Raw genomic sequence first — 15520 nt, 5'->3', positions numbered from 1 at the left:
TGGAGTAGGCTCATAGGACTTCAAAGAGGGCTTCAAAAGATATATAGACGATGGTATTTAGCTCAGATGAAGCCCTCTCTGTTATATGTTGGACTATGATACCGGGTACAATGTATGTACGCCAATCACTGGATAGCAAATTGTTAGAGCTCTCCCACTCGTTAATAAAGGTCAGCCCAAGTCGCGGATAAGGGAACTTCATGGAATTTTGATGCCCTATCGAAAAAAGCCTAACATACCACGCTATTAACATCTATTATTTAATTTGGTAGAGTCGCTATCCGCTGTCGTTCAGCTCGTGTACCGGTGATCAAGTTCTCTTAAAGACCAGGCAGGCGTTTATATCACACCCCATCCATATCCTTATTCCCTCCGTGTCCCTGGTCACATGCGTGTATGACCTCTTGGAGTTGCCAACTGGGTGATTTGGAGAGCATGCATGCATGCCTCGGATCTATACCTGCGGCCATAGTGCGTAGCTTGATGCTCATGGTAGATGCTATTCGTTTAGCCCAATAGTATTGCAGCACTCCTTGGCTCTTAAGGTACATCCCACTTAAGTCCCCCGACCTAGAAGAGCGTGATGATATTAAGTTCTCCCACGATCCTTGAGTTTCGTACAGTAGTGCACTTGCAGGCCCGAGCCTCCTCGTCCGGGGAAACGTTGAGCAAAACGCTGACGGATCTCCGCCCACCCAAGCTGCTCCACTTCCTTCAGTTGTATGAGGAAGTTATCTTCATCATCTGAATACCTTACCCGTCTTGCTAGATCTTGCTTAGTTGTTTTTCTCGTCAGGACCGAGCGGGCTGAATCGGGGTTCATGCTGGTGGCATGCGGATGATTTGCGCAAAGGGGCCACTCAAACTGGAATTGAAACGTAGTCTTGCCATTTTCTGTAATGCGTTTCATTGAAACATTCTCGAGCTGCCATTCCTGAAACTGAGCAACAAACGCACTGGCATCAGAGGGAATAGATCTTGCGTGCGATGATGCTCGACTCAACAAGCCGAGTGCCGGCGTGCCACGCTCCCTCAATGAGTGTCCGACGGCTCTTGTGGATCGCTTCCTTTGGCGAGAATCCCGGGCACTGGTGGGGGTACTGCGAACCGAGCTGTAAGGAGATCCAGACGCCTTGCGACGTTTGTGACAGTGCTGTCCATCATCGGAGTCGTCTCCAGAACCATGCCCCTGATTTGGTGAAGGGCAATAGTCCTTGTCACGCACACATTCTGGAATATCGAGGTCATCCTCACTGCCAGAGCCTTCAGTATCTACGTCTCTGTCCTTATCTTGCACCGTTTCATGTGCATGTGAGGATCTGCGACGAGAACGGCGCCGGGGGGACAACTCCTGAGATGGGGGAGACAGTGGAGATAGTGGGGCTCCAAATGGCGATCCGGGTTCGGCTTTTGAGGACTCGGACTCAGCATCGCTGAATTTGCAGCTGATGTGGTCGTAATTTTGCTCGTGTTGTGATTCGAGTGGCAGGCTTTTCACGGGGGATGGAGTGTGGGCTCTAGAAATGGCATCATCGCGCGATGTGCTCGCACACTCTTCGCTATCGTGCAACGGCATGTGAGCCACTTCTCCAACGCCTGCAGCAATTTGACTGTATGCGTGCATCAAAGGGGACGTGGGAGTACTCTGTGCACCATCGCTGGAACGTTCGTCGGAGAGAGCATCGACCATCATAATGTCCGGCTCGCTGGTGGCTCCGGTGGCAAGCTGTTGTTCTTCCGACACGCTCCGATGTGGCTGACTCCCAGGGCTTGTAGGCGAGATGTTAAAACTGACATCTGTACATGCCGTCGCATCTCCAGCGAACGTGCGATTCGTCTGATAAGGAGACTGTTGATTCGGTTCAGGATCAGCAAGGGGACCCATGTGTAAGTTATGTGTCCAATCTGGGCTGTCCTCTCCTAGAGCTGGAGATACTGCTGGCGTAGTGTCCACACCGATGGCGGCCTCCGACTCAATTAGACTGTGTTTGGTACTCGTGCTATCTATAAACAGGCTGTTAGAGCTTATGCCAGAAAGGATGATAGTGTTAAAAAAAACTTACCCAAATGGTCTGCGATGCTGGTCGTAGATGTTGTGCATGATTGCGAATGGTCGAGATCTCGACCCTCATCGTCACCTTCATCTTCCGTATCAGAATCGTCGTCGGAAGAAATCCAAATAGCATCGCCCTTGGATTTTCCATCAGCCGACAAGTCTGCCTCTTTGTCGCTCAGGGATACAGCGACTGCTCGAGAAGCAGGGGGAGTGAAGCTCTGCTGCCCACTATCAGAGGTTGTCGAAATCATGTTTGAGTTGCTGCGTGTTTAGAAGTCAAGCGATATGGCGGTTACTCTGACAGGATGGTGAAGCTGAAAATGGGTGAGAGTTGTCCAGCTTATATGCTCGCAGCTGAACCACACGAGTCCCATTGTCCGAAGGAGCTCAGCCCGGTGTGTTACTGCCGTTTTCCCATTTCTCCAAGTCCAGGTTGAGTCAGAAGGAGGCAGACGCGTAACCGCTTCTCCTTTGTGCCAACCATTCCACTGCCGGGCCACACCGATGCAGTTGTGCTGGACAGATGATTCCCTCCTCGCTTCATCTTCTCGCACATCATCAGGGATCCACGTCACTCGCTGGCAAGGCAGAGCCCTCGGAGATGCCATATGAGGCAGGTCTTGATGGCTGTTAGGCTGTTCACGCAAAATGCGTGATCTCCAGTTGGTCAGACAGCATCGGGGATAGGAGTTTCCGGCAGTGTTAGCTCTTCCGCCTGACCGTGATGAAGCTCGACGCTGCGCCCGCACATGTTGATCGTCACAGCCGGGAACCTTTTGAGCCATTCAGAGACGTCGAGATGCCGTCATGAACGTCTCATAATCCCGCAACAGCGAGACTAACGGAGGTTGCATGCGTGCAACACCAACGGCTCGCCGTAGTGCGCGCGCCCACTTCTCCTCTCCTCCTTCTCACCCAATCATCCTTTTCGGCATGCTGGCTTGCCCCGTTTCTGAAGCGGCTGAGCCATCCTGATCAGCACGGAAACGGGTGAGCCGAGGACCAACAGGAAGTTATCAAGGAAGTTCCGCCCAAGCGGCGGGTAGTCTTGGCAACCCTGAACAGGGAATTGGTGACTCGGGCCCCGTCGAGCCACCCGTGATCAGACGCTTCACCCGCCCCACCCGCCGAGGGAACCAATTGGGGAGCAAGTTTGTGCCAGAGGCCTCTGGAGCCACCCGTACCAGGCTTAGGAGGCGAGTCCGAGATGGCACCATCCTCCATCATGCAGCAGGGGGCATCGATAGGCCACTGCGGCATTTCTGCCATTGGATGGGCGTCGTCTGGAGGCCTCACAAGAGAAACCACTGCCGTGAGATGCTCTGCTGCTGCCTGAGAATCATCACACTACTATGAGGCGGCCAAACCTGGGGAACGCTCTCTAGACTGTTGGGTTATTAGATTCTGAGAGAAGAGGACGGGAAAGGAAGACGTATGAGACACAGCGTAGAGTGAATAATAAAGTGAGAGGATAGAATGGAAAACAAATGCTAGAACATGTCTCATTCCCTCTGCAATCTGGCGTTGGGGGGGATGCAAGCGTCGCGATAGTCAATCCCTCTGGCGAGAGAACTTCGTTCCAGATGAGAACGATGACGTGGCAGGATGGGCGAAGGGAGCTGGGCTGAAGGCAGCGATGCTTGCAGAAGAGGGAGAATGGTGGATGCAAACGGGCAGAGCATGACAAGAAGCATAGGTCAAAGATACATGTTGCCAGGGTCGGAGGAGATTCTTGTCTTATATACATGAAGTCACGTGATGTGCTGTTGAGCGGGTGTGCGGCACGCGCGCCTTGCCTGTTTGGGCGGTGCCGCTAAACCGGAGGCGGCAGCAGCGTGTCCGCGATTACTAAATATCTTAATATTATAATATTACTTAATTATTTAATATAATATATCTTAAATAAGAGCTATTAATATATAATAATTTAAGGTTTTAAATAGAAAAACTAATTTATATTAAGTTTATATATATAAAATATATAAGGCATTAAACTGAATATATTAATAAAGGTTATATCTCTTAATAGTTAATAGTATATATTAGGCTTATTAAGATAAAGAAGTATTATTAATAGCTAGTAAGCTAGTTCTATTTAATGCTAAATAAATATATATATATTAAGGCTAATTTAATAAGATTAGTAAGGTTATTATAATAGTAATATTAATTTTAGTAGATTAGTATTAATTATATAGAATTAACTATAATTACAAAGTCTTAGCGCTAATTGTCTTTAGTAGGAAAGTTATTAATTAAAAGAAAATATAGGGTATATATAGAGGCCTGCTTAGGTTATAACAGGCTATACTTACTAACTAATATATATTAAATTTAATATTTATAATTAAATTCAGCAATTAATTATATTTAAGGTATTTATTTAAGAGAAAAAACATTTAATTATAACCTTATAGTTAAAGTTTATATATTTATAATTTCTTATAAAGATTATATTATATTTTATAGATAGACTAAAGTTTATTAATTACTTTAAATTTAATTTATTAGCTGCCCTATATTATATTAATATTGTTTTATATTTTATTAAAATTAATTTATTAGCTACTAAATAATATAAGAGATGCCATTAGGGTTAGGCCTTACTTAATTAATATATATAATAAGCAAGCAAGATAGATAAATAAGTAAGATAAAAATCCCTTACCTTATATTAATACTATCTAATTAATTAATTTTTAATTAAATAATATATTATAATCTACTATTAAGGCTTATATTAATCTTATATTTTAGGCCTATTAAAAAGACCTAAAATTAAGTCTATAATAAGTTATATTTCTTTATAATATCTCCTTTTAGACCCTCTATTACTAATCTTAAGGTTATTAGGCTTATATTAATTATATCCCTAATAATTAAAAACTAAATAATTAGGAGAAATAGGTTATAATTAAATATATTTTAGACCTAAATTTATAAGGATTTCCCTATTAGTATTATAATATTAAGGAAATAGTAAATTAACTACTTATTAAATATAATATCCTACTAATTAGTAAGTGCTAGGCTATTAATTTTATTAAGTAATAACTATAGCTTAAAATATATTCTTTTTATAAATATAACTATTAAAGAGCTTAATATAAAGATTTAATTACTATTTATAATTAATTTAGGCTTATATAAAATATAATTATAAAGTATAGTATTTAATTAAATAATATTTAGAATTTTAATAAGATTAGCTTTATAATAGGCATAATATTAAGTAATATAGTAATTACTAGCTTAAAAAGATATAAAAACCTAAAATTAATTTAGGTTAAAAATTAAAAATAGGTTACTATAATTTAAGTAATTAATATAAAAGGCTAAGTAATTAATCTATATTTAGTAATTATAGGTTAATATTACCTTATTAATTAGTATTAAAATAGTAACCTTTTAAGTATTTAAGTTATTACTATAATATTAAATAGCTAGATAGATAATAAAATAGGCCTTAATAAATTAAAGCACTTTAATTAATATATAATTAATTAATTAATTAATATTTATTATCTTTTAATCTTTAATAGCTATAAAAATTATTAATTTATTAATTTTTAACTATATTATAAAGTTAATAATATTATTATACTTTATATACTTCTTTATTCTTTATATTTATTATAGCTACTTAATATTAAGTACTTTAGGCTATTAAAAAAGGTATATAATTAAAAAATAAAGTAATTAATTAAATAGTCTATAACCTATATTTTTAAGCTTAAGTTCTTTTTAGCCTTTTATATTGCCTTTTAAAAGACTATAATTAAATTAAATATTAAAGAGGGTTTTAAAGAAACTAGACTTATTTCTTTTAACCTTAAAGTTATAATCTTAAAGCTTAATATATAGCTATAGACTTTAATGCCTATTAAAGAGATAGCCTAATAAGCTTAAGCTTAGACTTTAAGGACTTTAATAATAGTCTTTAAGGCTAGATTATAGTCTAAATACCTTTAGGGTTAAATTAAAAGATATTATAGTAGCTTTCTAGAGTTAATCCTTAAAGCTCTTTAGTCTTTTATAAAGGCAGTTATAAGAAATATATAAAAGACTGCCTTATTAAAAGCTAAATACTAAAAGTTTTATAAGGCAAATAATATATTTAGCTAGCAGTATAAGGTAAAAAGGATATATTTATAAAATAGAAAGAGCTTAATTATATAGAAAGGTTAGGATTTAATTAATTAAATAGATATAAGTGTATAAATATTAGCTAAATTATTAAAAAGTAGTAATTAAAAAAGATTAATTAGGCTAGGTATTTAATAATATAGTATATATAGTATAATTAAGTATAATATAAAGACCTATTAGGTAGTTCTAGAGGCATTTAGTAATAAGTAATAATTATAGTAATTAATTTTAATTAATTAGATAGTTTATTATATTTATATTATAATTTATTTTAAGAAGGTTAAGATTTTTATCCTACTTACTTATCTATCTTGCTTGCTTATTATATATATTATATAGTTAATATTTAAAAATTGAATATTTTAACTTTTAGCTATATAGTATAGGTATTTACTGATTTATTGCACTTACCGATTTATTATACTTAGTAGTGGGATATATTAATATCTAATATAATATAGAATGGAGTAATCTTATATTAACCTTTCTACCCTCTATATATCTCTGAAGCTTTAGTTTTCTCTGGGGAGGGGTCCTTAGCTATGATTTGTGGCTGTGGTTCCACACTAGCTATGGGCTTGTTTTTGCCCAAGTCCACGTACTTTTTGGCATTGTTCTTGCTCCAATCCGTGGTAGACATCGCAAAATTGCTTGACTGCGGATAAAACAGGCTCGCTAGTACACGACCAAGCGATGTCTGATTCACCCAGTAACGCATCTTCTCAATGTTTGACCGCCCAGTCAAGAGCGACAAAGCCGCCACGGCTGCGATGATTGCCATACACGCGAGGAGCAGGAATGCGGGTATACCGTATCGCCATCGGTACCGGATTCTGTGCACCAGTGGAACGACAGACACATCCGCTGCGTGTTCCGGCTGTGCATTCCTTGCCCCCAGCACGCCTTTTGTTCCAACCACGGCCGACGCGACAAAGTCAGTCCAGAGCAGTTTTAGAATAGTCGAGGCGGAATCTGGGGACCTCGACAAATCCCGCCATTTCAGCCACAGGCTCATACTTGTCTTGCCGACAACGTCGTTGGGAGACAGGCTATTGGCTACCGAAGAGAAGATGGTTATGAAAGCACCGATGGGGGCAATCGAAGCCGGCAGATTTCTATGCACAAATCCGGGGTCAAGCTCCCATCGTACTTGGCTTGAAGAGCCTGATCCGAGAAGATAAAGCGATTTGGCACGGACTGTTGAGATGTTTTGGAACTTGTCGTATGCAGGATCAACGATGCCCCAAATGGGTTGGAACACCTCGAGTTCAAGCGGAGAATCCTCAACGCCCCATAGTGGCATGTCGCCCTCCGAAGCGTACTCCTTTTCTTTGATCTCCTTGACCACAAGGTTGTCAGAACTCGCGTCTGTGCCGTTGTAGAAGAACGTGACGCTTTTGACGGTGGCCTTCACAGCTGAAGCACAGGCATACAACGAAGACGACCATTTACTTTTGTCGTCAAAAACGTTCTCCGGACCACCGTCAACCCTTTGAGGGGTGCCTCTAATGAGGTTACATATGACGAAGGTGTGGTTCAGTTTGGCCGACGCATCAGGTTGAGTTCCCTGGCATAGATCTCCTGAAAGTTGTGAGCGATGCCTGCTAAGCGATACAAATAATTCTTACTAATTCCAGTAAAGTGGTCTCTAGTAATATTCCATGGATTTTCGTATAGATTATCGGCGTTGCTAGTTGCACTCGTTGGAAGATGGTCGCCAAAGTCGTTCGTGAGACGAAGTGTTTGGTACGTGGCGTCATTATCCAGCTTCGGCATCTTGAACTCTTTTCCAATTTTCGACTTTATATATGCGAAAGGCTCAACATCCTTGTCTTGATCTCCGGCATTTGAGATGTTCATGAACATCATAGAGAAAGCATTAGTAGCCCACGCAGCCTGGTACGCTCTTGTGTTCAGGTCGGGCTGATTGACCCCGTTGCGCTGATCATCTAACGGAGCAGTCGTATTCATGTTGACAAAGCCGCCTCTATCGGTAAGACGAAGTTTAGAAACAGAGACGCCAGCATCTGTTTGAGAGCTCGTTGTTATCTCAAAGTCAAATGTCGTGTTTGTGTTGACACACTCGACATCGGGTTCCCAGAATAAGAGATCTTCTGTCCACGTAACCCCGAGAGGGTAGCCAGATGGAATAGTGTGATTCCGGAAGCCAATTCTGCCCTCCTTTGCATCAACAACTAACCCTTCAACGGCGCGCACATCATCCAGGAGCGAAATGGTCTCAAGACGCCGGTAAATTCCAGAAGCGATTGGCGTACCGTCATTCAGCTGGCGGTCGTACTGCGTCGTTGTCTGACGCCACTCGATGTCGAAGTAGTTGGAGATCGTGGTTCTCTCGTACTGAGTGCCACTGGTGTAGATCTCGCGCAGAATATTAGGCACAGCTGGATCTATGGTCCCGAGCAAGCTACAATTGCTTGACAAACCATCTGTTTCAATGACAGTAACGTCTGAGGTGTATGGGCATGGAACATAGCATCCATTAAGGCTGCATACTCGGGTGAAGGGTTTATCATCACGGGTTGTCATGCTAGTGTAGAAAGTGCTTGAGTCCCGCATGTATTCAAAGTCAGCTTTGACAGCTTTGGAGCTTAATTCGTTGGACTCATAGAGACCAAGAGGTGTTACTACTCCGACTATGGCAATCAGGAAGCTGAGAAATGGCAGCAGTAGCGAGATTAACACGACGGGCTTGCGAACTCCGTGGTCTTTGATTGCATCAGACCGAAGCACAAGTGGCCAGTAAGAGCTTTGCAGATGTTTTGCTGCAACGGTCCTTGGTTGAGACAACGTCAGCATGAGATAACAAGGAGCGAGAAAGTCGGTCCATAACTTACCATGTAGCTACCGTTTCACGATCGCGAAGGTGTCCGGCAAGAATAAAGGTTCCAATTGTCGGACACAAAGCGCGAGCTGGATAGAAGCCTCATTAGTCCAGTTCCATGACAATAAGCCGGAGGATTCCTTACCAATGACGATGCCGAAGGCGATAATGGCTGCAACTTGCCCAATTGTGAGGTCTACCATCCTGAAAGATGATTGTTGAGAGCCGGTGAAAACGAAAAATAGGAATTCACCAGCTTTTCTGTCTATGCCTCGGCCTACCAGAGACAAATAGCAGTGGTTCCTGATCATCGCTGCCAAGGTCTGTGGCCCACTTGGGTTGTTAAGCTTACTACTAGCTTGATGTGTCAATGTCGGCTGGCCTTCCTATTACCGTAATAACTCTGTAGGTCAGGCAGACAAAGGTGGACAGTCGTCAAAAACAGCGTCAGACGGCGCAATTGTTGCCCGGGCCTAGAGTAGAAGCGGAAAAAGGGCTTCTAAAACAGGCAAGACCCTAAGAGGGTCTGCGTCCACATGATGCTGCTTTTTGATGAGACATTGTGTGAGCCTTGTGAAGCCGTGAGAGATCAATGTCTTCTCTTCACTTCGTTGAGAATATCTTGGCAAAAAGCATCCAAACATGAGCGCAGCGCTGGCTTGGTACGCCCGGGCATCCGCAACCTCGATACTGACTCCCCACGAGTACTGCTCTGGGAAAGACTCTATTTGCGGTGCATTCAACGACATAGATCGCGGCTGTGGCGATGAGAACGGCGCCGATTACTACGAATGCATTTGCACATCCGGATGGGTTCCGACGAGCAGAGCGTGAGTTGCTGTTGCCGATGCAAGGAGAAGTACTCACATTCCTTCCTCTAGGTGTCGCTATTGCATGTACGCCTTGGGCCTCACGGAGGTAGTAGCCGATTCCCAGAACTTTACCGAAATATGCAGCAACGAGGGCTTCACTATTGCGCCAATTCCGTCAAGCGTTATCTCTGAGCAAAAGGAGCGGAATAAGACTATAGAGGTGCCGGAGCCAGAACCAAAGACGACTTTATCCTCGACACTCACGTTCGACATGCCTCGCAAGACCGGATATCATGAGCCCGAAACATTGACCTTTTATGGAACACCAACTGCTTCGCTCCCGGATCTAAACCCGACGGAATCGAATGACGGAGTCAGGTACCAATTCAGTTTGAGAAAGATTTTGGTTTTCAGCATCGCATTTAGTCTTGGCGTTGCTGTATATATATAGGGATCTGGCGGATAGATTATTTAAACGATCTGGCTGTGGCCTGTATTTAATGAGTTAACTCTGTGAATATCAGAACATTATACTATAAAAAGCTTTATACCAATCCTAAGATGGCGACAAATTCCTGTTAGGTCATGCCTTATCGCGCTACGAGATAATTTATAACCTAGCCTCTTATTACGACCCTCGCGGTTACGTCACGTATGCCATATAAATTTCTCTACTAAACTCTACCAATTAGGACTAAATTAAATAAATGTCTTTTAGTCTATTTAGTTTAATTAATTAAAATAGAACTAAGAACTTTATAATATTAGTTTAAGACTAAAAGGTTAATATTTTAATCTTTAATAAAAGTATTAATAAATACCTTATAAATAGCAATATATAGTTTATATTTATTTATATTTTTATAGATTTAGCTTATAAGCTATTAATAAAACTTCTTTATATTAATTAAACCTAATATATATTAAGTTTATTATTAAGAAATATAATATTTTAATAACTACTTAATATTATACTTTATATAATCTACTAATAATAAACTTAATATAATTTAATTTATTTATAGTTAAAAAGTAATTATTATATATTTATAGCTTTTATTTAAATTATATTATATTTTATAAAGTAATATAAATATAATAGCTATATTAATTTAATCTATATAATAATATCTTACTGCTTTTATTAATAATTTCCTTATTAATTAAATTATAAAAGATAATAAAAATCACTTTTCTAAAAAAAAAAGAAAATTACTTTATTTTAATAGTAAGTTATTAATATAACTATTAAAATAGTTAAGTTTTACTAACTATTTATAGAAATTATAAACCTTTAAGCCTAATAAGTAACTAATAATTAAAATAGACTTTAAGAAATATAAAACCTTATAAATACTATAGTAATAAGTAAAAAGATTAAAGAAATACTTAAGTTTAACCGACCTAAATTATTTAATAAAACCTTTAGTAAGTTAATTATATTTTTTATCTAATATAAGGCCTTTATAATTTACTATTTTCTTTACTTTAAATTACTATTTCTTTACTAATATTACTTTATCAATTCTTAAATATAAGATCAATTAGTTATATGCCCTTATATATACATTTAATTAGTAGAGGTTAATTTAGCTTTTACTAATTAATTTATATAAAAGTTAACCTAATTCCTTTAAACCTGGTTGCTAGTCTGGCTGCATTTTGCCGTAAACCATAAGGGCAGGTAGGGTTAGGGTTTATAGTGATATATACTAATTGACTATATAAGCCAGGCATTTAGGCTATTTACTGCTAATGGCAGTTTGCAGTAAACTATTAGTAAAAAAGGGCTCTATTAAGAGCTAACCTTAAGGTTAATTAACTTAAATAAACTTGATTTAAGATTATTAGGTTAATAATAGAAAATAATTAACTATAATCTAAATTACTGTATTACTAGCTAGTAGAATCTATTAGTTAGTTAGTTAATTAATTAATCCTTTTTACTTAATATTAGCCTCTTTAAACTGCAGCTTAAGGGGCCTAAACTATAGGCCTAGCTAAGCTTTTTAAGCTGCAGTTTAAAAAGGCTAGCTATTATATTTAATTATTTATTATATTAGGATTAATATTATATTATTACTAATAATAATAAAAAGTAAAGTAGACTAGGGAATTAAAGTTTATACTATTAATAATAATAAGCCTGGCTATTTTACCTATATAGTTATATAATGGTTGGGGTTTTAAACAGGAAACTAGTCTATAATAGGTTTTATATTTACAGAAATATAAGGCATATATACTAAGCTTAGCTTAATTACTATATTTCTTAATAATTAAGTAATATATATTAGGCTTTTTAATATAAAGAAGTTTTATTAATAGCTAATAAGCTAAGTTCTATTTAATACTAAATAAATATATATATATATTATAGAGGCTTACAGTAAGTCTATAAGTTAAGTTATAAGTTTATTATAAGCCAGTAAGGCAGCTTATAGTAAGTCCTTTTTAATATATTATAAGTTAATTTATAATTAGTAAAATTTAATAAGGTATATATAATATAAGTGCTATATTCTATATAGTTATAATATAATCTCCTTCTTTCCTTTAATTTTATCTTTAAGACCTATTTATTTATACTTCTTTTATATAATCCTAATATATCTTAATTTAATTCTATAATATTCTTCTTATTCCTTTAATATTATATTAAAATTTAAGGCTACTTATAACCATTATATATAAATTATTTTAATTAAAAATACTAGCTTTCTTATTATACTATATAGTTATTATATTTCTTAAAAGCTAAAGTATTAGGCCCTTTTTAATTATAAATATTATTTACAGTATATCTATTATAACTAAAAGTTTTTTTTTTTTTTTTTCCCTTACTATTAGCCTTATAAGGCTATTAAGCTTTTAACTTTATATATAAAGGCTTAAACAATAAGGCCCCTATAATAGGCCTATATCTTAAAAGGTTAAAATTATATAAGGTTTATCTGCCTTAATGGCGCAATTGCTGCCTTAATTAAGCAGTATTAATACTGCCTGTAGGTTTACCTCTTGGCAGCTGTATTAGCCTTTTTCCTATACCTTACCTAAAAGAGCTTAGATTAACCTTTTTAACCTTAATAAAAGGTCATTATCGACAGAGAATACCAGGCTAAGTCTATTACACTTCCAAAATATATTCCCTAACCTAACTATTAGTTACAGTTACTAACATCAATTATAGCCACTATTATAATGCCTGCTATATATAACAGCCTGCAGGCCAATCAGGCCTATTATATAACTAACTATAACCTTATTAATATAATTAAATTGATACTAGCAGAAGCTATAGGCCATAAATACTATAAGCTTTATATAATAGCTATAGCTATTAAAAAGAACTTCTTATTAAAGAATTAATTTAGCCTAATTAAAATAGCTATTTTTAGTTATATCTTAATTAATATAATTAATTATATAGATCTAGATATTCTATTTTATATAATATCCCTAAATTAGCTAGCTAAAAAGCTATTATAACTAAAGGACCTAAAAGAAGCTATAAGGCAAGGCAGGACCCTAGCAACTAACCAGGCTACCTTCCTAGCTGCCTTTTTAGGCCTATTAGCCGGCCATAAAGAGTGGCTATAGAATGTAATTATTAAAGCCAAATATATACTTGGCTTCCTCCTACTTATATAAGGGTTAAGGATAAATGCAGGGTAATGGCAGGGTTTAAAAGTTTAAAGGAATTAGGTTAACTTTTATATAAGTTAGTTAGTAAAAGTTAAATTAACCTAAAGTCAATAATAACTAGCTCTATTAATTAAATATATATACCTAGGCATATAATTAATTAACCTTATATTTAAGAACAGTTAAAGTAATATTAATAAAGAAGCAGTGGTTTAAACTGGGAATAACTAAAAGTATAATAATAAAGGTATTATTAATCTTAAGGGTTTATTTACTCTTTTTTTAGTTTTTTTAAATATTTACTAATTTTATATAGCTAATTATTTTATAATTAAGAAATATTATCTTAAGTATAAAGAAAAGGTTATTAAAAATAAGTTATTATAATAATAGTAATAGATTAATAAGCATTTAAGTTACTTAATATATCTTTATTATTAATAAAAATAATTAAATAAATATAATTTTAAGATACTTTATTAAAATATTAAGACCCTTAATAAGTTAAAACTAATTAAAAATATAGAGTCTTTTACTATAATAGAGGCTTAATTAATAGAAATAGCTAATATTATTAATTAAGGTAAGGTTTTTTCTTTTAATTTAGTTAATAGAATTTCTTTAAGAGTTTTTAAGTATTATTAAGGTATTTTAGTAATTTTTATATATTTTTACTTTTTAAATAGTTTTTCCATTTAATAAGGTATTCTATTTTTTTATTAACTATCTTTATTTCCCTTATTGCCTTTACTTTTTAGCTTTTTTATCTCTCTATCTCTATAGATTTATTATATATTTTAATATAAATTATATTTACTGCTAATTTAAGTAATAAAAAATAAAAACTAAAATAGATCTTAACCTTTAGTAATAAGTCTAGTTTATAGTTATTCTTTAAGACCTTTTTAATAATCTTATATAATTTAATATATTTAAAATTAAGTTTATAATTTAATTATTTAATTATAATATTTTTTATAAATACGTAAATTATATCTCCCTTTAAAAAGATAGGTCTTTTTACCTTTTTAAATTTATAATACTGTTATATCTATTTTCTAATAAATTTAACTTTTATTTAAAGTTTATTATATAGATTCTTTAGATTATTACTTTTAATTATTACTATTAAATTAATTATTTTAGGTTTATATAAATTTTAATAGGTTTTTAATATAAATTTAAAATTAATATATATTAATATAAGCTTTATACTTTTATTATAGGCAGTATTATATATTAACTAAATATATAATAGTTTCTTAATTTAATTATTTTATTTATAGTTAATATAATACTATAAATACTATTTTAGTATTTAATTTATTTATTTTATTTATCTATCTATTTAGGCTTTAAATACTATTATAAGTTTATAATATAGTCTTAATAATACTATAAGTATATTTTAAAATTTTAATATAAATATTAATCCTCTATTTAAGATAATTTTAGTTAGTAATCTATATATACTAAAGATAGATTTATAAATAATATATCCCCAGTTTAAATTACTGCTTCTTTACTAATATCACTTTATCTATTCTTAGACATAAGGTTAATTAGTTATATGCCCTTATATATACATTTAATTAGTGGAGTCATTATTAACTTTAGGTTAATTTAGCTTTTACTAACTAACTTACATAAATAGAGTTAACCTAATTCCTTTAAACCTCGCCATTACCCTACATTTATTCTAGAACTCTATTTGCAGATATATATCTCTTTGCTTTTATAGTCTTAAATTATAACTGGCCTATTAACCCTTATATAAGCAGGAAGAAGCTAAGTATATATTTAGCTTTAATAATTATATTCTATAGCTACTCTTTATAGCTAGTTAAGTTTAAGCCTAAAAAGGCAGCTAGAAAGGTAGCCTAATCGGTTATTAAGGTCCTGCCTTACCTTATAGCTTCTTTTAGGTCCCTTAATTATAATAGCTCTTTAGCTAGCTAGTCTAGAGATATTATATAAAAATAGAATATCTAAAATCTATATAATTAATTATATTAA

The 15520-nt window shown here is 35.0% G+C and overlaps 4 protein-coding genes across 4 annotated transcripts; 1 reads left to right on the top strand and 3 right to left on the bottom strand.

Annotated features, from left to right (window-relative positions):
• Positions 1–589: 589 nt before the first annotated feature.
• Positions 590–2307, bottom strand: FPRO_03840 (uncharacterized protein; the record flags this gene model as incomplete). The annotated part of the gene is made up of 2 exons (XM_031225903.1): positions 590–2004; positions 2064–2307. The coding sequence occupies 2 exons, from the start codon at positions 2305–2307 to the stop codon at positions 590–592; spliced, it is 1659 nt and encodes a 552-aa protein (XP_031076493.1).
• Positions 2308–6692: 4385 nt separating this feature from the next.
• Positions 6693–9250, bottom strand: FPRO_03841 (uncharacterized protein; the record flags this gene model as incomplete). Its single annotated transcript, XM_031225902.1, has 4 exons — positions 6693–7786; positions 7834–8999; positions 9061–9136; positions 9193–9250. The coding sequence occupies 4 exons, from the start codon at positions 9248–9250 to the stop codon at positions 6693–6695; spliced, it is 2394 nt and encodes a 797-aa protein (XP_031076492.1).
• Positions 9251–9689: 439 nt separating this feature from the next.
• Positions 9690–10310, top strand: FPRO_03842 (uncharacterized protein; the record flags this gene model as incomplete). Its single annotated transcript, XM_031225901.1, has 2 exons — positions 9690–9877; positions 9929–10310. 2 exons carry the CDS (start codon positions 9690–9692, stop codon positions 10308–10310), a joined length of 570 nt encoding a protein of 189 aa, XP_031076491.1.
• A 4353-nt stretch (positions 10311–14663) lies between these two features.
• FPRO_03843 (uncharacterized protein) lies at positions 14664–15188 on the bottom strand (the record flags this gene model as incomplete). Its single annotated transcript, XM_031225900.1, has 3 exons — positions 14664–14747; positions 14868–14889; positions 15151–15188. 3 exons carry the CDS (start codon positions 15186–15188, stop codon positions 14664–14666), a joined length of 144 nt encoding a protein of 47 aa, XP_031076490.1.
• Between the last annotated feature and the right edge of the window lie 332 nt (positions 15189–15520).

This window comes from Fusarium proliferatum (assembly GCF_900067095.1).
Source record: "Fusarium proliferatum ET1 genome assembly, contig: FPRO_scaffold002, whole genome shotgun sequence".
In the NCBI taxonomy this organism is placed as follows: domain Eukaryota; kingdom Fungi; phylum Ascomycota; class Sordariomycetes; order Hypocreales; family Nectriaceae; genus Fusarium; species Fusarium proliferatum.
This window is presented reverse-complemented; position numbering and strand designations above follow the sequence as displayed.